The sequence below is a fragment of the Equus asinus genome, chromosome 1, assembly GCF_041296235.1.
Source record: "Equus asinus isolate D_3611 breed Donkey chromosome 1, EquAss-T2T_v2, whole genome shotgun sequence".
NCBI lineage: Eukaryota > Metazoa > Chordata > Mammalia > Perissodactyla > Equidae > Equus > Equus asinus.
Window position 1 is genome coordinate 178,087,043 of NC_091790.1, and position 24,683 is coordinate 178,111,725.

Here is a 24,683-nt window from a genome sequence, read left to right on the forward strand (position 1 = left end):
TCTTTTTCCTATTCAAGCGAAAACCTCAGATCAGTTTGCATGTGAGTTTTCTTTTTTTAAATTCTGAGCACAATTAAAGGTGAGTTTAGGCTCTGGTGGAAATCTAAAGAGCATCAGCAAATCGGAGCACTGCTCAGCTTTTGAATTGCTTTTCTACTTCTCAGTTCTTTTAAATGGTTTTCTATGGCAGGAACATTTTTCTTAATTAGTCACAGCTAATTAGTGTTCTGGCATAGACAAGTAATCAGAAATGTCAGAGCTGCAAAGCTACATCTCCCTAATCCTTTGATAATAATTTAGCCTCCTGGGAGGGCCCCAAGCTGCGGTAAGTAGTGACTGACAATAAGGCAAAATTAGGTGGGCAGCCGACCATTAGGATAGAAAAATAAAAAGCACTACCCGATCCTGCTGAGCACCATCAGGCAACTAACTGCACCGCCAGATGAGGTGCCTGTTTAAGCCTGTGTTGTTAATTAGCTGATTCTACCAGACCTGCCACATATGTCCAGGTGCCTCATGCAAAGATGTGTATTTCTGGGAATGTGCCAAATGACAATTGTGTGCCATGCTCACATTTCAAGAATATAAGTAAGAAGTCCACATATTTCTTGAAGATTCTTTTGAATTATCAAAGAAATAAGATCAACAAGCTACAAGACATTTTCTTGTTGAGTTTCTTTCAGGCAATTAGGCACGCTTATCTCAAGTTTCTCAGGTTTTAATTCACCAACAGCTTAGATTCAAATGAGGGCCTTTGGCTGCTCTGAGCTGCGTCTGGACTTGCCAAAGCTATTTTGGCACACACCATACATCAAAAGTAGATCCTTTGATAATTTCTTACACTTACAAATAATAACTTAACATTAAGGATTCTTAACTAAAGCGAACCAGACAGCTGTAATTCGAGAGCAGAGGTTTTAAAGAGAAACAAACTTTAAGGAAAAAAATTAGCTGAGGAGCAAGCTCTGCATGGCATTTACTGAGGCAGACGACGATATATAGAACCAATTTGACTATGACTAGCTTAAAAGGGGTCAAACAACTTCAATGAGTCCAAATACTGTAGGAAAAACAAAGCAGGAATATATACAATTAAAAAAAAACACACCTGGAAAACAATATGTGAAAGCAGCTAAACAACACAGTATTATAGCATGTGAGATGGGAGATGAATGAAATGCTGCCCCTGTAACACATTTAAGAGTCAAACTCTTATCCTTTAGTACACAATGAGGTACCAGGATATACAACATAACAATGTTTAGGAATAAATAATCTCAAATAGCCTTGAGCTATCATTAAACTTATAGCATCCATCCCTTTCTATTGACGGAAAAGCAAAATAACGGTTATGACATGCGAGTGATATTAACATTTAATTTTGAGTATTGATAGGAAAATCATGGTTGGGCAGAATGGGCCAATATTTAATGTTTTATATTCGACTTCATTTTATATAGAGACAAAACAAAAAAGAAAATACTCTGCAATGGGAATCTATACTAATTTACGTAGTCTATATAAAAACTTCCCAGTCATTTGAAAGTGAAAGATCACTGAAAAGAGGAAAACTGCTGTTTTTAAGTCGATATTCCCATCCAGGAGAATATATGTATAATACTGTAGAATTGTAAGACATGCAAAAAAGCACAGAAATCTTCAGTCTTAATGGGTTCCAGCCTGCCTTCCTAATAAAGAGGCTGATAACATACACAAAGAAATTCATCTAGGGAATACGATTGAAAAAGTAGATGCTCAGTTCTAAATACATACCACCAGGGGTATCATGAAAGAAGTTTTGTCAATAGTTACTTTTCCCCATGTTCTGCTGATTTCAAGTATTCTTGGGAAATCAACATGATAATAAACTGAATCTTTAAATAACTTAAAAATAGTAGTGTTGATCCGAGGATGAATAAATTCTTGAATCAAAAAGTTTGGGCACTGCTGTGAAACATTACACTCAAAACTTCTGAGCGGCCCCCTTGTCTTATTGGGGAGTTCAGAGACAAATGAGAGCAAAGAAGTGCAAAATCAGTTTTATTTTGAGAAGCATATTCACTTGTAATAGTTCCAGTTTTTTTCTTTTTATCTTACCATATCTTAAAATGGCTACTGAACTCATTTATATAGTTTGGTCAATTTTACTTAAAATGTTTAATTTAGAGTTGTTTTACTGAAAAGAATTCTTTTCAAGGAAAGTCCTGAGAAAGGAATCCTTTTAAAATGCTATTTAGATGAATATAACTGATTAACTATTATTTAAAGAATTACTTTTAATTTAAGACATCACAACAATATTTAAAAAAAAACTCATTGGGATGAAACTCCTCAACAATTAAATATTTAATCAGTTTATAACACAAGAGAATGCTTAATCTGCATGATTTACCAATTAAATACTGCACCCTGATGTGTCTTCAGCAACATGAGGGCTAAAACAAAATTGTTTCAAAGGGAGTTAAGATGGGCAATGCAGAATGACTGTACAAGGGCTTAGAGTGAGGTAGGTGTATTGTTTGTCCTGGACAATACGATGCCCCTTAACTGCCTTGGGATTGTAACATTCTTGGACATTAGGAAACAACCGAAGAGGGTGCTCTTGTGGCCATTACTGTAGATGCCAGTTTTGACTTCTGAAACATCACTACTTCCCAACCCAGAGATCCAAAGCTCTCAGGGAACATGGCCAGCTGCTTCCCTGACACATGGGCACCTGTGGCTTGCAACTGAGTGTCCGGAAACAAGAGAGTGTGGGAAGAAACATCATAGTAGGTATTCAGAATGGAATTTAAGAATTAGGAAATCTTTCTCATACTTTTATATTGGGATTAGAGAAGTTGTAGATGGTTCTGATTTGATAAAGATTTTAAAGGCTGCTGACAACGACCTTTTGTAGGTAAGAAAAAGGACATTGGTGTAAGGGATTGCCTACAAAGCAGAAAAACTTTCTTTTGGTGAATCCAAGGTCTTTCCTCCTACAGGAGAACTTCTTTTAGATTTTTCTTACCTAGATAAGAACTTTTTTTAATTGAAAAAGTAAATAGAGCATGTAGATTTTAAACTTAGCATGTGTACTAATGATCACTTGAGAGGCAGAGACAGCCTCTGTTTAAAATATTCTGGTCACTCAGAAAGACTTTGGCATGAATACAGAATATAGGAGTTTCAACTATTTTCCTAAATTTGGGGTTCAGAACCATGGTGGTAGACACATAGAATGTCATATGACACAGCTATTCTTTTATATAGAAACTCTTTTCCACTGCATTTTGCTATTGCTTCTTGCGTGATATCTTGCTTTCACCTGGCCATCACCAAAAAACTTAAGAATTCCTACTCTGGGGTGCAAGACTCAGAATGCAAACAAGGCAGTGATTTTTGTTGCCATTCCTAAAATTAAAATTAATTTAATTTAGTTGGCTTAAAGTCTGGGAGGGATTTCAGAAACCATCTGGAGCTCTAGACCAACTTCTTCCGTCTGTGTGTACTAACTATAGCGAGTCTTAAATAGGTGACATAACTTCTTGAAACTCACTCAGATAATAATTGGCAGAACTGTGGCTGGAACTCAGGTTTCTGGATTCCTGGTCTAGCCCTCTTCCCACAACACTGTTATACCATTTCAAATTTCGTAAGTCTGAGGTATGGTGGAGACAGTATGGACTTTGAAACTAGACAGACACAATAGCAAAGTCTGGTTCAACACTTAACAAGTCACTTATCTTCTCTGAGCAGGAGATTCCTTAACCCGAAAATAAGGATGAAACAGGGATGATGGAGTCTTGTCCAGAAGGTTACGAATGATCTAGGTAAAGCACGCAGCACATTTCTGGTACATGGAGGAGCCCCAGGAATGGTGGTGGTGACAGCTAAGGCTATCATTATTATTTTGATGATTTGAAAAGATTAGGGATGTAGCTTAAACAAACTGTTCCTTTCATTAACAGCACGGATCTGCCATCATTTATTTATCCTTTTTTGAAGTTATTTCTGTTTTAAGCAGAAAGTGTTTTTATAAGTTTAACCACTTTATGGAATGAAGGAGAATGTCTTAGTATTTGTCTTTTTTTTCTGTGTGTATGAGGAAGACTGGCCCTCAGCTAACTTCTGTTGCCAATCTTCCTCTTTTTTTCCCTCCCCAAAGCCCCAGTGCATAGTTGCACATCCTAGTTGTAGGTCCTTCTAGTTCTTCTATGTGGGACGTGGCCTCAGCATGGCGTGATGAGTGTATATAGGTCCATGCCCAGGATCCGAACCCGTGAACTCCGAGTTGCAGATGTGGACCACACAAACTTAACCACTCGGCCACCGGGCCGGCCCTGGTATTTGTCTTAATAAACTTTTTTAATCTTCCAAGGGTAGTTTTAGTTTTAACATTTTAAGATCTAATGTAAAGGTCTAAGATTATCCTATTTAGGGCCTTTAAGATAATACAGATTTTAATCATCTCCCTCTTTAGGACTTTGAAGTTAAGAAATAAAAAACTTTCGATGGAGGCTAGAACAATAATAATAGCAGTGCAAGATGCCCAGGAAGCTGGGTCATGGCATACGGCTGTGTGGGTTGTACATCAATAATGGTGGGAGGCACCATTCTCCTTCACAGGTGCATTCCAAAACAATGGACATAAGCCTTCGGCAATGGTCAGTTTTTGGCCGTAGTCACTGATACAATTATTTAAATAGAACCCTAAGGTATTTTGCCACAAATACCAGGAGCAATTAAGATGCTCAATTGATTAAAAAGTTTTCGAGTCCAGTGATCAGTTACTAGTCTCAAGGAAAGTTTCACAGAATTTTCAATAGTCTTTCCATAGGTAGGGTATCATGCAGAAAAAGATTATTTAGTAAACCACATGAGTTCTGTTTCAAAGTGTTGGTATTAGAGGCAGGATGAATACCTGTCTGACAAAATAACTGTTTTATGTAAAAATATTGCTACATGTGGTATTTTTAAAACTAAGTGAATTTCACCCGGGTAAAAAGCATATCCTTCTTAAGGAATCAAGCTCTCTCATCACATGGCCAGAAACTATAGCCCCTGTACCCTTATGTAGGTTGGTTAAAACCACTAAGTGTTGACTCACTGTAGTGCGTGTGTGCATGTGTGTGTGCGTCTTCCTCTGCATCTGAAGTTGGGAGGTTCCATTTCCTTACTTACTCAACAACTACTTTAATTGGAATAGCAAGAAGTTTGTCATGATGCCTGAATAAAACTGTTCTCTTCAATCTTTTATCTGTAATAGACTAAGGTTGCTAACGGTATTTATAGGGTCATTATTTTCAACTGTTTCTTGACACCTAACAATATTATTTCAAGCTCCAGCCAAGTGGATTTCCAATAATTATATAATGTCTCTCAGTAATGATCTGTTGCTTAAGACACACATTCTACTTTACCTTTCAACACACACTTGATAACCTCTCATTTACGAACTGTAATTGAGGCAAATTCAGTCTTGGCTAATTAGGGGCTCTTAGTACCCCCTCATACATGTTACTCTTGATGACATATCCACAGAATTAGAGTTTATTTTTTATTTTTAATTACAGTAACAAAAACGTGCAACTTAAAAATATTAGAGTGTTTAAGGACAGTATAACTATTTTACAAATAACAAGCCCAGTGTTCTAGTGGGGATACGCAAAATGACAAAACCATCGCAAAACAGAATGGTTGTTTGTCAAAGGTTCCTTTTAGAAGCAAACCCACAGCGATGTCAGATGCTTAGGTATTGAAAGGAAAGTATACACAACCAGGACAATTAAACTAGCACATCATTTCAATGTTGGCCACCTTGCACCCACTTTAGTTAGCTCCCTTTGTTTTTGTTTAGAAGACATAACAATCCTTTATTTATTTATTTATTTACTTTTTATTTATTTTTTTGGAGGAAGATTAGCCCTACGCTAACATCTGCTGTCAATCCTCCTCTTTTTGCTGAGGAAGACTGGCCCTGAGCCAACAGCCGTGCCCATCTTCTTCCAGTTTATATGTGGGACGCCTACTACAGCATGGCTTGCCAAGTGATGCCATGTCTGCACCCGGGATCCGAACTGGCAAACCCCAGGCCGCCAAAGTGGAACATGCACACTTAACCACTGAGCCGGCCCCTAGTCAGTTCCCTTTGTTATTGTTGCCACACAAAAAGTCTTCAGAAGAAGTTTGCTGAACGAAGGGGAGTTGAAGTGGGGAATACCTTTATGGAGAAAAAATTCTACCTCTGTTATGAACTGACAGCAAGCTTTGTAGTAAACATGTAACCGAGACAAAAAATTGAAGATGTTAAGAAAACATACATACATACCTACCCCTATCTACAATGGCCTATTTCCAAAATGACTCCACCTTTTTTCATCATAGAATATGTGCTTTAACTATACTTACACTATGAAGAAATATAATGGGAATACATCAATTCAACTTTCCTTTTCTGATCAACATTTTTGAAAATTACCCCATAAGCCAAAAAAGTAAAAGAGAACTTGGAAGTGAAACAAATACTTGTAAATTCAGAGCAATACCAAATGGAAGCAGAAGTTGCTAATACGGTTTCAGTATTTTGTAAAAGAGCCAGCTGGATGGATGATAATTTTTCTACCCCTGCAGGGCATCAAAGCTTTTAGGAAATCATTCTTTTCACACATATTAACACTTAGCTTATTAAAACAGATGATACTTGTATTGTAAAACAGCCTGGGTAGAGGCTAGAAACATAAAGTATGAAAGGTAAGACTTCTTTTGACCACCCAACCTGACAAACAGTGAACACTGACAGGACAGACCACGGTGGGATGACGACGTAGCAGGACCTTCTGTAACTGCCACAGCTGAAGTGTCACCATGAAGCCCGTGAATTGCTGTTATGAAAACATTTGCAGTAACTTGCATAATTAAATGAAACTGCCAGAAAAGCATTTCTAAAATGCAGAGAAGATGTACATAAATAAATACAGTTCAAGGCAAATATTACATTTCAGAATCAGCATTGTGGGGAATGATGCAAAGCTATGTCACAAGCAAAGTACCACTTCCTTTGAATTGACTTAAAGAATGACAAATGAATGACAACATTGTTATTGAAATGCACTGCTCTCTTAGTCTCCTGTGCAGATAGTCAGTAAATGAAACTCGACCATGGTATTAAAAACCACAAGCCCACATTTCTAGCAGTGGCCATGCCTAAATGAAAACTTTCATACTGATCAAACGGCAGCAATGTATCTGTTAGCATACATCAGTGCTGTAAATCATGATAAAAATGTTCAATAACACTAGAGTTCCAGAAATTTGGCTTTACTGCAGCTTATTTCTTTGTTGAACTGAAGAGTATTGTATTGGGTTAAAAAAACTTTTATAGTCGGGGCAAAATCCAGATAACAAGATTCTGTTTATGGAATGCTGTGAAGGCAAGGGAAACGATGCTGTACACAATGGTAAACTGATTATTGTCTTGCTTGTTAAAATTAACCTTAGAATGTTTTTGAGACTCTCATTCTAACAGTGACAGTTTTCATGTACAAAGAAAAGGCAATTAAGGCTCCTGTCAGCAGTCAAAAAGATAAAATTATCAACTATATTAGCTGCATAGAAGACAAGGGACAAAAAACAAGAGCCTGCTTTGCAAGCATACCATCAAATGCAACTCGCTCCTGGACAGTATGACTATAATGCCAGCATACCTTGCAAGCGGAATTACTTACATCAAACAACTTTTCTATATACATTTCCTCATTGATCTTTTCTCGAAGAATATCCTGGTTTTGCCGAACAAACATAATATAGGTGTCTGCCAGATCCATTCCTGGTTTCTGTTGTGAGGGAAAAGCATGACGAATAAAACAATATAAGGTCTTAATTGTGAAAATATTATTTAACCACAACCCCAGAAAATCATTCATTATATCATTTCAAAAATTACACTAGGGGCTGGCCCCGTGGCCAAGTGGTTAAGTTCGTGCACTCTGCTGCAGCGGCCCAGTGTTTCGCTGGTTCAGATCCTGGGCACGGACATGGCACCGGTTGTTAGGCCTCGTTGAGGTGGCATCCCACATGCCACAACCAGAAGGACCTGTAACTAAGAATATACAACTATGTACCAGGGGGGATTTGGGGAGACAAAGCAGGAAAAAAAAAAGATTGGCAACAGTTGTTAGCTCAGGTGCCAATCTTTAAAAAAAAAAAAAAATTATGCTAGAAAAATATGCTCAAGACCAAATGAACAATGACCACCTTCAGTACTAAAGTAAATAAAATTTTCTTATGACTATAACTTGAGGTCATAGTTATTCATCACTATTAAAATGATTAGAAATATGTGGTTGTAAACTAGTAGATACCACTTTTTAAAAAATGGCTATCTTGGGGCTGGCTCCGTGGCCGAGTGGTTAAGTTCGCGTGCTCCGCTGCGGTGGCCCAGGGTTCGGATCCTGGGCGCTGACATGGCACTGCTCGTCAGGCCATGTTGAGGCGGCGTCCCACATCCCACAACTAGAAGGACCTGCAACTAAGATATACAACTGTGTACAGGGTGGGGTTGGGGAGATAAAGCAGAAGAAAAAAAAAAGATTGGCAACAGTTGTTAGCCCAGGTGCCAATCCTTAAAAAAAAAAAAAAAGAGAAACAAAGGAAGATTGGCAACAGTTGTTAGCCCAGGTGACAATCTTTAAAAAAAAAAAAAAATGGCTGTCTTGAAAGGTCAATATACCAAAGCAGTAAAAATGAATGAATATTTCAAAAAGTTCCCATATGCAATAATCATTTCCTAATGGCAAATACAATTTACTTTTCATCATTTCTGGCTGGTTTATCCATATATTTAAAAACAAAAATGTTAGCTTTCGTGGGGTTGCCTTCCTCAACTACCATGGGTGCCCAAGGAATACGAACCTGAATAAAACATTATTAGTAGATAGTGGGCAAAAAAACATTTAATGTATTATAAAGTGAAACATAAACCAAAATTTTGTAGATTATCCTTGCTTCTACTCATTCTTATTTATCAACATTATCCCAAGGATTTATTTTATTTTATAAACACAGTAAGAATATTGATGAACCAGTCTCTGATGAAGAGCCAAAGGTGTAGATCACATAACTTTCCAAAGTTATCCAACATTTGGTGTCTTCTAACGTTCGAAGAGATAGGGGAGGTAATATAATTCCTCCTTGCTATGGAGTCTACTAAGTCAGTACTAGGAAGGCATAAAAACTTGAATGGCTCCTAAAGAGTTTTCCTTCTAGACTTATCTTTAGTTCTTTCTTACATTTCATATAGCTGGACTAGCAAATGAAAATACTTATTTGCATGATCCACACCTGGGGTTGATTCATAATCTGTATTGAGTTATTCATTTGATGAGAATATGGCTTTAATAATAACAAAACGGTAGAACTGATGCCCAAATAAGTCAGTCTTGCATCATTTCATATCTATAGAATGCACTTATTACCTCCATCAACAGACTCATTTTGCAAAAGTAAGTATGGCAAAGAAATAAAGTGAAAGCAAATGGATCATTTAACTATTACAACTGCTGGAAAAACAACTCAAGGTACACATCCAAGTGATGCCAGGACAGTGACAGCACCTTCTACTTAAATAAAGGACAGAAAGTTCTCACCGCTTTTTTTGTTGGGGGCAGTATATTTTACATACAATGATAAAACTGCCCCTCTCTTAACCAGCATACAGTAGAGGCAATGAGCATATCTTATTAATAAAAATCAATTTGATCTTTTGGTAACAAAGTTATTTCAGGGTAATGAGAGTTACAGCAAGTTCTCACTGCTCTTATATTTAGCCTAATGGGAAACATATACTACATAAATTCAAGGATCCCTTCCAATATAACTTCGATACAACAAAATTAATTATCAGGTATAATTTGAAACAACTACTTATATAAATGTCTTCTCTGGTCTTTCCTTCAAGAGCATCCATACACAACGTAGGCAATATATTCCAAACCTAATGGAGGCAATTTACCAAATTCATTCTTTCACTATTTTTCTGCATCATAAGCTATAATAAAACTACAAGGATAATCAAGAGAAACCTAGTGGTTTCTTCTTTTTTTGGGGGGTGGGGAGGGCGTGTTATACATCAGTTTTTCAAGTGAAGAGGCAGGTTAATTTGTACAAAGATTAATAACTATTATGAATACTTGAGGACAACTAACCCATAAGTCTCTACGCCCGTCAAACTTTGTCAAAACACTGAAAATGAGAACATTCAGAAAAGATACTGCTGCAGAATGAAAATGACATAAGAACAATTTTCTATACATTATAATAACAAGTTAGCTCAGCTGAGCTTCAGTCAGGTGCTTGGGAACAAAACGCTTTGATATATGTAATAATGAGGCAGTTGGGCACAGCCCAGCTAAACTGGGAATTAAAGAATAGAAAAATGAGAGGCTTGCCTTGCCCAACATTTCGTCCCATCCCAACCCCATTTTCATTTCTGCTTTTCAAAAGTGTATGCTTAGAAGTTTAATCTAGTCAATCACTTCACCCATCAGACTCACTGGAAACTAAGTTATGGCCAGGAGGACTGGAGAATGACTTTCAACCCTTGCCATAGACTCTATGGTAATTTTTTTCTGTTTCCTTGATTACTTTCAAGATAACGTTAGACATCAGGAAACACAGTCCAGGAAGAGTTTATCTTCTACCATCTAAAACTAACAAACACTTTACTGTTAAGCCTAAAAGAAAACTAAATGCTGTTCCTTTTGGCAGACCCAAGGGATATAATTCTGAAATCTGTAGGATGAGATAGTTTTACAACTTTCTAAGGAAATAAGAATATGGTTGAGGGAGTGAGGTAAAGCCCATTTAAAAGTTTATTTCAACAAATTAAGTGTTTCTGTCTTTTTCTTTTTGAAATTACATTTTTTCCCCTTTTGGCAAATTAAGATCCACTTGCCTGGAAAACAAAACTGAGAATTACTACATTCCTCATTAGCATTATTTCTTCCTTTATCTTTGAGCTGTTTACCTATTCTTGAAACTGTGACATATGGGAATTTCACACCTAGTGAATATATTTTCATGTAGCTTGTGGCATGAGACTATAAGCATTAGAAGAATATACACAAGTAAGAGTAACTATAACAGCTGGTGACATTTACCAATTAGAATTAGAGTTCTCTAAAACACTTTATCCTTCCGTGGAGTATGAAGGGTAATTATCTCCGATAAATTGCTGAAAAAGATGTAATTTTCCGTTTAAACAGTTTCTACTTACAGTACAAATGTGTTTGGATAGAAGACATTATCACTGGTTCAGTGCACCTTTGTGCAAAGACTGTTTTGTGGCAGTAAAATTAACACACTTTGGAAGTCACTGCATCTAATTCCATTATTACAAGTTATCATGTTAGGAGACGAAGTTTAGTTAAAAAACAAAACTGAACACATTCTGTTAAGTTTTTGTTTTTTGGTGTGTAAATGAAAAGAATGCATGTGACTGCATTGCGGAGACAGGATATTGCTACACATTCTGGGCAAGTGGGTGTCCACCAACCTTATCAAAGGAGCAGCCTATTAAACTCCAACGACTGGGGATTTGGATGAGTTTTTATCAAGAATGTTGTGTTCTAGGGAGCTATAACTAGAAATCTTTTCTATATTGGTAAATTAGAGTTTTTAACAAATACGAGACAATAACCATTAAAAACCACATAGCAAGCACACTATATGTTAAATAGCACTTAGAGAAAGTAAACGCTTTTTTTTGTTCTCCCGTTTAAACCTCTGAGATCCTCAGTTCACTAAGCACTAACTTCTCCATCGTGTTTGTTAGGGTAGTAATCTCTACATCAAAATAGGAGTTCATGAATTATTTCTAATTTGATTCAGAAAGAACAGAATGTGGTTAACAAAGTGACAGTAAAAGGAAATAAAATCTAAAACAACTCCCCAATGAGCATAAATAAATCAATAAATATGGAAGCAAATGAAGTATGGTGTAAGGGGAGTTCCTCTGACATTGGCTGCGCAAGTTAATAGAATACACCAGTGAATGAAGGAGCTTAAGTAAGGGTGCAGACTCTAGCAAATTTTTTTCGAGTGTTAATCACTAGTTAACCTAGTGAGATGAACATGCTGTTTAAAAAAAGAGAAAAAAATTCCATGTTAATTATATGCTGCAAATGCTCTTACTTCCTGCTGCTACACCTAATCCCACAGGTGCAAGCCTTCACTTTCCCCATTCAAGGGTAGGTGGGTGCAACGCTCCAGTCATTTTTCACAGCAACAGATTTAGATACAGAAGAAGCCGCTTAACCTTCCCCTGGAGGTTAACAATACACTGTGCAAACACTGTCATCGTGTCTATTTAGCAAGGAGACAAATTTTTAAATATACTATTCCAGTCTCAAAGATTAACTTGTAGCTACAGTATAATTGGCTTAATTTTAAAGCACAGTTCTCATAACCTAGAAAAGCTTGCCTGAAGAGACAATCGAGTGGAACTGTGATATCCTGATTTGTGATAATCTGCCTGCTTCCTAAATAAAATACCTGTATCCAGTCATTATTACCATTTCAAAAAAATTGATCTTGTAAGATTTAAAACAGTAGCCTGTCTTCTCAACTTGAAATTGTAATAGGAACAATTTCTCTCCCAGCTGTGGCACTTCAGATTCAGGGACAGTCTATCACTGATCATCAGGCAACAGGGGACATAATTCTACCAACACATAACTTATCCTAGGTATTGTTAACAACAATGTATTTTCTTTCAATGTTTAATATATTCTTTATTACTTAGCATTTATGCAGCAATTTCTATATTTTCATATTTGAGTGCAAATGTTCTTAAAGTTAAACTACTCCAAATGCTTTTAAAAAGCTTAAGTTATATGTTCTCAAATACTTGAAAGAATAGAAGGTTTTGAGTATAGCTGTATCTTGTAAAAAATACGTATTTTACCAAATTTTCTACAAAGTAGAATAATTATATTGTATTCACACAGAAAAGCAAAAGGAAATAAACAGAACTGAAGCCTTCAAACTAGATTTATTCCAACTTATATTTTAGACAAGCCCAGGAAAAGGAATAATTTATAAAAGGTGGGGAGAAAATGTAAACGGAAAAGCAGGAGGATATAAAACTTTCAAGATTTTCTAATAATGGTTTATCTAATTTTTTAAAACAATAAACGAAGGAATTCCCATTGTTTTAGGAATATTCCAAACTATTATTTCAAGCAGTGAATTGGCCACAGAGTAACCTTTCTCTTTGTTAAATTTAGCAGTACTCAAAGTCCCATTAATTAACACCAGCACGCATTTTTGAGTCCAAATTGTGAAGTAGAGAATTTTGAATTAAAGATAATGGCACCCACACCCTTTTGAAAACACCTTTAAGACTTGGAGCATGTAACAGGTGTGTTTTAAATATTTACATTTGATTCAGTCCCACATTTCTAAGGGACAGCGTCCATTACTCCAGAGTTCTGCTCTGGTTAAGGGTCATCTGTCTGTGCCCTATGAGTATAGTCAGTAAAAAAGCAGATTCCTCCCATTACGCTATGAGAATATCTTATATCAGAATCTGTTATAGTTAATGCTCCTATAACTTATATAGTCATATTTTCATTCTTCAAGTTCACATGAATCCTTCATAGTATTTCTTCTAAGTAGTGACATTTTATGTATTCATAGATCTCAGCACTAGTATGTTCAAACATTTTTGTTGTATCACTAGGGAAAATCCTTCCAAAGAGGAGGCTGTTTTAAATATTAGAAGTAATACTGAATAATAGTTTAAGATATTAGCCTGAAATACTCACGAAAAAGAGACAGGTTGATTTTCAACTGAGACGTATGGGCTCAATTTTAATCTTACTATGCCTTGCCCATTTGGGATTATGGGCATCTTGTATCTCTCTAGCTGTTTCTGATCTATAGTAAGGATCACTAACATCTCAGAGTTTAGAGGAATACCTGCTGATACAGGAGTACCAGACAAGGAAAGTGCTAATATGTGTATCACACACTAGCTTTGTACTATTATTTTCATGAGTAATGATTATGATGATGATGAAGGTATGAAACCTCTCAGTTTATGATAATGTTCACTAACCTTTCCCTCCTCTATCTACAGTTGTTACATCAACTATAGAAACTACACTGAGACTTGAAGCAGTGAAATTAAAATGCACTAGGTATTATTTCATCCAGCTTTCAACATTTAGATGGACTGGGGTTGATATACTCCATCCCAATTTGGAAGCTTTCAGACTTTGGTTTAAAGGAGAGCTGAGGATGACAGAATGCCAGGGCCCAGAATCACTCCATGGATTTACCTTATATGAGAAGAGCCAGACAGACAAAAAACAAAAGGAATAAAGATGAGAGAAGCAAAACGCACATCTAGGAAGCACAGCAGGCCACCTCCCGTGGCTGTCTAATGTAAGACTCTGAATCCGGTCCCGGTGAGCCTCTCTGCCTCTCCGGGTGAGCATGTCAAAGTGGGCAGGTGCTCCATTCCCCATGTTCTGCCTGGTTCTCATTCTGATGTAAAATACTGAGTATTCAAGTGGCCTTATCTAAGTAGTAAACAAGATCAGAAGCAAAGGAAGGAGGGAAAACACCATTGTCACGGAACTGACCAGCTGTACCTTTAAAAGTCGCCATTGATAAACACAAGGTGCTTAATATTCTAAAATGAAAGAAAAATAAATGAGAGACAATTGAATATTTTTCACTCTGTGGAAGGCAAATGGTTCTTCTTTTGGAAAATGGTCACATTCTGAAGCAGGGGCTGGAAACTGCAGAGGAATGCAGGGGAGCAGGAAGCAGCATTCCAGGCAGAAGCAATAACAATCCTATTTATTTCAACAGTGCTTTGCATTTACAAAGCACTTTCTAGAGAATATGTTCACTGAATTCTCCTAAGAACCTAGTGAGGGAGACAGCACAGGGATTATACTGTTATCTACAGCTGGGAAAACAGGAGCCCACAGTCAGGCAGCTAGCTGGGGGCAAAGGTGGGGCTTGAATTGAGAGCCTGGGCCCCATGTCAAGTTTGTACACTATAGAGCTGAATTCACGCCACATTTGGGGGAGTTAGGAGAGTAGACATCTTTGGCAAGTGTCACAAAGAAGAGAGAACACTTGAGAGAGTTATTAATGAACATGAGAAAGATAAGCCATCTCCATCTTCTCAGGACAGACAACCAGGATCAGGCATCACCACTAGCAGGCCAATTAGTGGGGAGTTTCTCCTCTGCTTCCCCATTGTTCTTGGTCCCGGTAATCCTTACCATGTTCTCCAGGTCTCTTTAGCTGTGTCACCTCACCGTCTAGCACAGAGACCATATGCAATGTGTGGTACAATGTTAACAAGACAATTTTCAATAGGCATTGTACATACACACCAAAATGCCCTATAACTAACACGACCTATAGAACAAAATTCCAGAACACAGTTAGAAAGGACCTTAAATGTCATCTGGTTGTATTTCCCTCATAATGCAGAAATCTTCAGCACCGCATCTGGCAAAGAGTGGCATAGATTCTAATAATATATCACCTTTGTAAAAACAATTTTAATTATTTTAAAAAAAGATTTTGCCTTACACTGATTTCAGTTCTGCCTCCCACTAGTTTTTAGTCACTGTTCCTAGTTCTATTCTCTTAATTGATACAGACTGAGGCTTCTCCTGCTAAATGGGAATGCTATATGTTGAATGGGACTCTTGTCTCAGATTTGCGACTGTGAACTTACGGCAACCACTAACCTGTTTATAATCTTTACAGTTTTGCCTTTACCAGAATGTGATATAAATGAAATCATACAGTATGTAGCCTTCTCAGACTGGCTTCTCTCACTTAATGATACGCTTCTAAGATTCATCCATGTCTTTGCATGGCCTGATATCTAATTTCTTTTTCTTTTTTTGCCGAATAGTATTCCAACTGTATGGATATACTACAGATTATTTATCCATTTACCTAGTGAAGGACATCTTGGCTGCTTCCCATTTTTGGTGATTATGAACAAAGTTGCTATGAACATTTGTATGCAGGTTTTGATGTGGACATAAGTTTTCAAATCAGTTGGTTAAATACCTAGGAGTGCAATTGATGAGTTCCATGGTAAGACTATATTTAGCTTTGCAAGAAACTGCCAGTCTTCCAAAATGGCTGTACCATTTTGCATTTCCACCAACAATCAACCAGAGTCCCTGTTGCTCTGCATCCTTGTCAACATTTTACTATTGCCAGTTTTTAAAAAATTTTATCCATACTAACAGGTGTGTAGTGGTATCTCATTGTTTTAATTGACATTTCCCTAATGACAAATGATGTTGAGCATCTTTTCATATGCTTGATACCTGTATGTCTTTGTTCTAATTTTTGCCCATTCTTTAACTGGGTTGTTTGTTTTCTTATTGTTGAATATTAAGAGTTCTTTGTACATTTTAGATACAGTCCTTTATCATATATGTGTCTGTGGCTTGTCTTTTCATTCTCTTAACGGTGCAGGCAATTATTAAGTTCAACTTGCAATTTTTTTCTTTCATGGATGTTTTTGGTGTTGTATCTAAAAACTCATCACCAGACCCAAGGCCACATATATTTTCTCTTACATTTTCTTCCAGAAGTGTTATAGTTTGCATTTTACAAGTAGGTCTTTGATCAGTTTTGAGTTAATTTTTGTGAAAGGTGAGCCGGTATTCTTTTTTTCTCATAAGGTTCTCCTTAAAAGACTGTTTCAGGAAGAATGATGGCTGGAGTTTTAGCATAAAAAACAGTAACAGTCAATAGCACCTCACATCTTTTGAAGTTAGGATTCACAGGCATCAATAATAGAGGTGTCATGTCCAGCTCTGAGGGAGAAATTCCTCCCTTAGTAATCTGACACGGCCAGACCACATCTACGGTTTAGTATGCGCTGCTCTGGGGGCAATCTGACTTACTAATGACATGCTGTTATTAGCACCCTCAAGTCAATTCTGATTCCTAGTGGCCCTCTGTACAGCAGAGCAGAATTCTTTTAGCGCCATCCTCTCACCTTCCTGTGCTCTATCAGACAATGCTCCACTGCTATTCATAGGGTTTTCATGGCCGATTTTTTCAGAAGTGGGTGGCCAGGTCCTTCTTCCTAGTTTCTCTTTACTCTGGAAGCTCCACTGAAAAATCTGTCCACCATGGGGGACCCTGCTTGTATTTGAAATATGAGTGGCATAGCTTTCAGCATCACAGCAACACACAGCTGCCACAGTATGACAACCAACAGACGGGGAGTGTGTTTTTCTGAAACAAACACAAGCCACAGTGGTAAGAGCAAAGAATCTTAACCACTAGATCATCTGGGCTAGTGACACTACCAATAGTGACACTGGTAAGCTGGAATTCATCTAGAGAGTGAATGGCATGATAAAGAGTCTGGGTACACTTGCTATAGCTGTTTTCATGATCTGTCTATTTCCCTATCTCTTTCATCTCTAGATACTGAACAGGTAGGGGACAGGAAATGCATATTTTCATCATGGATGCCCAGGGCCTAGCACTCAGTATGTGTTAAATAAATACTTAATCAGTGAGTTCATGAAGAAGTTGAGTATGTCTAATACAGAAAATGAGAATTCCTTAGACAATATACCCCTTTGAATACCTACCATATCTCTTGGGAAGAGGAGGCACGATAATTATCATCAAATATTTGAAGGGCTATCTTGCAGAAGAGGGTTAATACCAAGGAAGAATTCACACACGTACAGAATTTCAACTCATTATACCTAAGAGGAGGCTGTCCTATGGTGAGCCTGCAATCACTGAGAAAATTAAAAGAGCTTGAACGAATCTTTGTGAGGGGGTTTCCGCATTAAGGAGGAGAGAGGATGAACTGCTTTCTGCGTCTTTCAACTCTGAAGTTCTGTGGGGTCTTACAGATCTGGTACAGGGTCAAACTAAGAACTTCAAAAGCTATGAGAACAGGAATAATTATGGTGTCCCATTCCATTTGTAATTCAAAATAACACAACTATGCTATAAAATGTATGTTAGGAATTCCAAAGAAGTTCATGTGTTCCTATGATTACTTCCTATGATTACTTGCCTCTTTCTTTTTAAGATGGCCAATATAAACTCTCCTTCCTAATTCTCCCTTTCTCTCTTCTGTGCTGCTGCTTTGCAGGACCCTACACATATGATTATTTCTGCTTATTGCCCAGTACTGACTTTCTGATTCTAGGTACAAGATAAGGAGTATGCCAAGACTTCTTTGGGAATCATTTGTAAAAGAAAAACCCAAAGGGACCCTATGCAAAGGCAGGAAAGTCTACGGCCTTTTCATTGAAAATGTCCATTTATAATAATTGTAGCAGCATTAAATCTGAGTGACTAGTCCACAGTATAAAATGCACTCACACATTTTAGAGATAAGAGCTACCTACATCTGACATACAAAGCTGGCCAGTACTCAAGCCACTAACATTCACGACGGCGACCCAGAGCTGTGATGCTACTCAAGTAAGGTCTTAACCAAAGATGAGATGACTTATACTCCATCTAGTTTTAAATTTTAAGTTTTTTTTCCCCATTGTACGCTAATTCTTTGAAAAAGTGATACATATGGCAAGATATATGATTAAACAGAACGTCTTAGGCCTTGATCATATATGTAATAGGATTTAAACTAATTTGTTAGCATTATCAACTTAAAAATGCTGCCCTAACTTGTTCATTATATTTATCATGTGAATTTTTTCATTGTAGCTAAGTAAGTTTCATAATTTTCTCTCATGGTATCTTAATCTTTGAACAAATTTACAGGTTATGAATTATTTCCCAAGAATTTTGTGAAAAACTGAATGTTAATATAAGCGAATATTGATTTATAACACTTTTGTATTTAGAAAACTACTTCTTTGATTTAACTGGCTCATCTCTATTGTGACTTTAACTCCCATAAGAAACCTGTTACAGCTTTCACATAAAGGGAAGGGAGAGTGAGCATTTTTCTATAAAGAGTGTGAGGTCTTTTTTACCCCATCTGAGAGTGCCATAACTACCCTCTGCAACGAGCTGACAGGTTCTCATGATGAATTGACCTCCTTAAGAGCTCCCACATCACAAGCAAAAAAATACACTGAGCTCCCTTGCCAAGCGTCGTTGTGAGGGTTAGTGCTTACTTAAGGAAAATAAACTACTCCCAGAGGGAACGGCACTGGTTTAAAGATTTGAAATAAACCCATTGTAAAACAATTATTTTTTTTAAAAAAGAACTATATAGAATTTTTAAAAGCAAATAAAAAAATACTTACTGGAACATCAACATATTTTGCAGCTGCTTTCACCTTAAGTGGAAAAGAGATAATTATGAGAATTATTTTCTTCACTGTTAGATAAGAACTATGACAACAGTCAAAAGACAGCAGAAGAGAACTCGTTCAAATACTTACAGTGAATGACAGAATGGATGAGAAGAAAGTGCCTTCATCATATCTTGACAGCTTAGACAACACCCCTTCCAACACTGAAACAAACTATAATATAGGTTGTAGTGAGCATTTCGAATATTACTGTGCATACAAACTAATAACTGGGCCAACAATTCCTGGACCAACTTCTCCCATGGCACAAACATCCAGAATGTGTAAACTGACAGCTGAGGGGCTGACTGGAAATGTTTACTCCTTCATTTTGAAGATAAACTCTAGGGTCTTTTGCATTGCTGGAAATACTACACACACGTTTTTTAAGATAAAAGAATAATGTGTAATAGGAGTCTGGTCACTACAATTTAAACCATTAGTAAACAACTTTAAATTCCTGAGCCTATTCCTTCAAACAATTTTCAACTTCAATATCTGTGTTTAGAAGTTCTCATCACAAGAAAAAACATTTTGTAACTATGTATGGGGATGGGTGTTAACTAGACTTACTGTGGTGATCATTTTGCAATATACACAAATATCAAATCATTATGTTGTACACCTGAAACTAAAATAACGTTATATGTCAATTACACCTCAATAAAAAGATACATATTTAGAAGTAATGATGTTCAAAGCTGGATCCAATTTCTTTCTATCATATATCAATTGATCACCCCAAACTTTTTCTATCTATGGAAGAGGCTGAATAGAAAAGAACAGATAATGAAAAGGAGGTGTAACATTCGGCGCTCTAACAACATTGTAACAAAGTCTGAGATTACTTAACAAATAGTTACTAAGCAGTTCTAATTGGGACATATAGGGATCATCCCTGCTTTTAGAAGCTTACAAAGTAGTTGGGGAGCTAAAACAGATACACAGACTGCAGGGTACAATAGAAAGAGCACTAGACTGAGAGTATATATCCTCATTCTATTGACTAGGACTTTCGCATATAATTAAATGGAATAATCACGTACGTGTCAGAATAAATACATGGGTTTACATAATTTTGCTTTAGAAAGAAAATGCAGATTTCATTTAATTCTAGAGGCAGGCACCACCTGGAGAATCTTGCCCAGTAGAGGTCAGTTACTACTATGTGGGCTCAGGCCAAGCACTGCACCAACCGGTCACCCATCAGTTTAAGAGCATGCGTGTGTTGGGGATGCGGGCATGGAATTATACTTAGTCTCAAAAGTGTTTTACATTTCTAAAATTTTATATTTCTATGAAATGAAAGTTAAGATGTGTACTGTCATATAAATTAAAATACGGAGAATTTTATCTCATGGAGCGGAAGCATTAAGATCTGACATGAAGATAAACAAGCGATATTAATAAGGATCTACTGCTCTACATCTTTCCTCTTCAGAACTAAAATAATATGCACTACTGACAAATTACACATTCCCAAAGGGAAAATCCTGACAAGGTTTTTTAAATACGAAAAGGGAAATTAACAAAGGCTGGTTTTTGTTCACATAGCAGCTTCTTCAACAAAGTGATAATAGTTCCAGGGACACAGCTTATTGGTCTCTGGTGACCAGAGGACTCGCTCCGAGTGCACAGGAGATAATCTTTCCTCTATGGCTGATCAATTACTGCAAAATAGTTTATGCAAAAGAAACAGAAACTTCCCAATAGGTTTCTCCATCACATCATTTGCGACATGATGTAAGAACACAGAAACAAAATCATGCAAACTGCTAAAATTTTTATTTTTAAAGAAAGAGAATTATCTATGGTTGGTTAGTTATCCTAAGGGATACAAGCAGCAAAAAACACAAAAATACAAATTGCTCACAACTAAATGCCAATTTAGCACTTTCTTCCTGCCTATTAGGGTTTCTTACCAATCACAGCTGGCTAACTCAACTTGATGTGGTTTGCAAAGACCCAGAAGACCAATACTCCAGGGCTATGTCAGACCAGGGGAAGGGAATTCCAAACTTAATGGCCCTCTGTGGAAAATGCCTTGTCTCTTGTAACTCAAATCTTGAGAGCCAGTGTGTGCTGGGTGATCTCATTTGCCACGAGGAGAGCGACAATTGCTATGGTTACCAGACAACCTGAATCACTGAAGGCTCTAGGGCAGTACCTGGTTCCTGGTGCCTTCCAGTGAGGATATGTTTACACATGTGAGTGATGCTGAGGGACAAGGCAAGGTAGAGGCAAGAACCCTGTGGATGGATTTAGAAGTCTGAGTTCAAGTTGTAGCTCTGCCACTCTCTGTCTATGAGACAACAGTCTGGACATTTATCTTCTCTAGCTTCAGCGTATTCATCAGCAAACTGGGGAAGATGACAGCTGTCCTGCCCATTACAAGGATGGTGTGAAGATCAGTGGAGATGACTTATGTGAAAGGACTGTGAAAATGGCAAAATACTAGAGAAATGTAAAGAATTAATATTATTGATATGATTAGCTAAGTCACTATCCACTACATAAGTTTAAAAACCTAAATCCATTAAGTCACAAGCTAATGGGGGTAGCTTTAAGATTAGTTAGTAATAATGAGTTTGGTTATAGGCGAATAGGTCTAATTCAATTAAATGATATGTATGAAGGCAGAAGTGAGTTGAGGCTGTAAGTCAGAAGACTCGCATTAGAATCTCATCTGTTTCTAGGTCACTTGGCTGACAGGAGACGGGGGAGGCTTTGAACACAGGTCTGGCTCCAAAACCCATTGTCTTTACCATCATGCTACAGAGTTGTATCCAATAAAATGATATAAATAATGGGCCCAGCATACACCAAGCACTCAATAAATGTTATGTTATGATTTTTATTGAGAACTTAATACAGGAAATACAAAAAATGAGTCTTAGACCCTTCCTTCCAGGAAGATACAAACTAGTGGGAGAGAGAGACATGTATAGGACTGGTCATGACACACGGTGGAAAGTGTTAAGGACCAGTGTAAACAGGCAAACAGTGTAACTGAAACAAGAGGAGGGAAAGAATGATTTCAACTGGAGGATATTGGGTAAGCTTCATTTACAAGGTGGCACAGGAGCTGAGGCACAGGATAGCAGAGAAGAATGCATAAAATGACACTTGGAGGCCTATTAGCAGATGAATTTAGGGCATAAATTTTCCCACCACGGCATCTGGCAACCTTTCTAGCTCGTCTTCTCTTTAGAGTATGAAACAGCATTGGGGTCTATCCCAGTCAGTCCTGTACACGGACCTGTGGTCTGCTGCATGCATGTCACAGCATTCTTTGTTTCCATTTTAACAATAGTGGAGAGCCTCTCCTTGGGTTTCTCCCTACCCCAAGTGGTCCCTGGGGTGGGGGTGGGGGTGGGGTCGCGATTCAGCAGGGACTCTAGTGCTTACACGACAGTGAACAGCGACTGCTCCTCCGCGATCAACCAGGTGAGCCATATGGTTCCTACAGGAAGGTTTTCTTTATAAGATTCTAGTCAAGGCACACGTGGTGGAAGAGCTACCTTAAAAACCAAACTCTATTAACATCAAGATTGACTAATAATGGTGTTTTTCATCTGGCTTTTAAATTGCACAAAACAGCAAGATTCCAAAGAAACCCAGTTCAATGCTGGGTTCAGTTGCCGTGTCTTTAACTGCTTCCTGTGAACTTTCTCCGCACAGCTCAGAGAGTATATAAACACTTACGGATTTGCCTTATGCTCTCTGTTCTCCTGAGTGTGTCAGGCTGGAATGAAACACTGTAATCTCTTTGTTTCCCTGCTCTTTATTGTGGATGCCATTCACTGGGTTTGTTTGAATAATATTTAACACCTAAAGTCTGTTTGGGTAATTACCAACTTTGTCTCATGATGCATACTCTTAAGGACATTAAAGACGAAAGCAGTTTGAAATGACTGGTAGAATGAAACAAGAAGTATGCTACGAGGCATGTTGGTTTACATCTCCCGTTGAATTTTACCAGTGTATAAAATTCATTTTCCTACATGTATGGAAAGTAGAACCACAAATTTTAAGAAGTGATAGAGAGGATTCCAGCTATGGATGGGCGGGTTCAAAACACAGTTCTTGCTTGTTTCAGCTGTGACATTTCGTGAAGTAAACAAGAGATATTTGCATCACTTAGGCTGCTAGTCATAAAACCTTCCACAGAAAAGAGATCCATTCATAAATAAGACTGATTATGAAAAAGCAGTTTTTTTTTTTTCAGGGCAGGGATTAGTGGGGCTGGGATATCTATTAGCAGATGTTTCAAATTTATTTGGTAAGATCAGGACTAACTACTATTGTTAAAAGTCCACATGGAACCAGAATATCATGCACTGGAAGAAAACAGGTTTCCTTACCTAAACCAGAATCTTACTGTTACGACACAATGCAACTCTCTTCCTCATCCTCTTTACTCCACTGTGAGTCCACTTCTTTGAACCTTTGTTCTGACTCCTAAAAGGTCTTTCCAGATTATACACATTTGTATTAAGGATGGACAGTATTTGACAGTATATATTTATTCACAACATACCTTATTCCATAAAGTATCTAAGGCAACTTCCAAACAGCACACCTAGCCCAGATACTGGTGAATTCTCCACACTGTCTTCTCTCATTGGTCCTTTTTCCCTTGCCCCCACAAAGAGAATAAACTATCTTATTTTGTATTTCTTCTTTGCTAATGGTGTATATTATTCCTGTTAAGCATCTACTTGGATTTGAACAGTTGTCCTCTGACTATGTGGCCTTGATTCAAGCAAGTAAATTTAATCAAATTAATCTCACCAGATTGAGAGTTTGAGTTGGGCAGATATTTTAATTACATTATCTGGGCAGTCAGGTAGGTTTTGTCCTCTGTCCCTCCTATTCTTAAGAGAAATTCAGGGGAAAATATTCTAGGTTATCAGAAAGAATATGCACGTGTGTATATGTATTTACAGGTATATATTTACATACTCCGTGAGAAAACATACACTCTCTCCTTAATTTCTTTTTGCAATAACTGAGGATTTAAGAAGTTGAATATCTTGCTATTATCCTTTAATTCACACCCAGAATCTACTGAGCCCCTATTACTGGAGCACATTAGGAGAGTGGTCCTTCTTGCATTCGTTGCTCTGTTGACCACTTCCCCTGACCAGTGCTTACTCACAGCCCTCCCAGACTTTTTCAGCATGCTCATCATTACACACAATGAATTCCATTCTCATCTACCTGACTTACAGCTGTCCCCCCTGTATTACCTGTCCAAGCTGGCCCCACAGCATGAATGCCTGTGTGGAGCAAACAGCACAGGAAGGACACACAGGCTGGTCAGAACAACCTAGACAGAAAGGG

The 24,683-nt window shown here is 37.5% G+C and overlaps 1 protein-coding gene across 10 annotated transcripts in view; it reads right to left on the bottom strand.

Moving 5' to 3' along the window:
• CADPS2 (calcium dependent secretion activator 2) overlaps positions 1–24,683 on the bottom strand; it is a 496,507-nt gene that overhangs the window by 17,684 nt on the left and 454,140 nt on the right. For 8 of the 10 annotated variants that reach the window (XM_044759580.2, XM_044759476.2, XM_070512671.1 and 5 more), the window contains 3 exons: positions 19,428–19,511; positions 19,290–19,322; positions 7,707–7,814 (listed from right to left, as the gene is read on the bottom strand). In XM_044759580.2, the coding sequence (XP_044615515.1) occupies positions 7,707–7,814; positions 19,290–19,322; positions 19,428–19,511 (225 nt within the window). Of the gene's footprint in view, positions 1–6,476; positions 6,864–7,706; positions 7,815–19,289; positions 19,323–19,427; positions 19,512–24,683 lie in introns of those variants that run through there. The other 2 variants (XM_070512663.1, XM_070512657.1) reach the window with 2 other exon arrangements.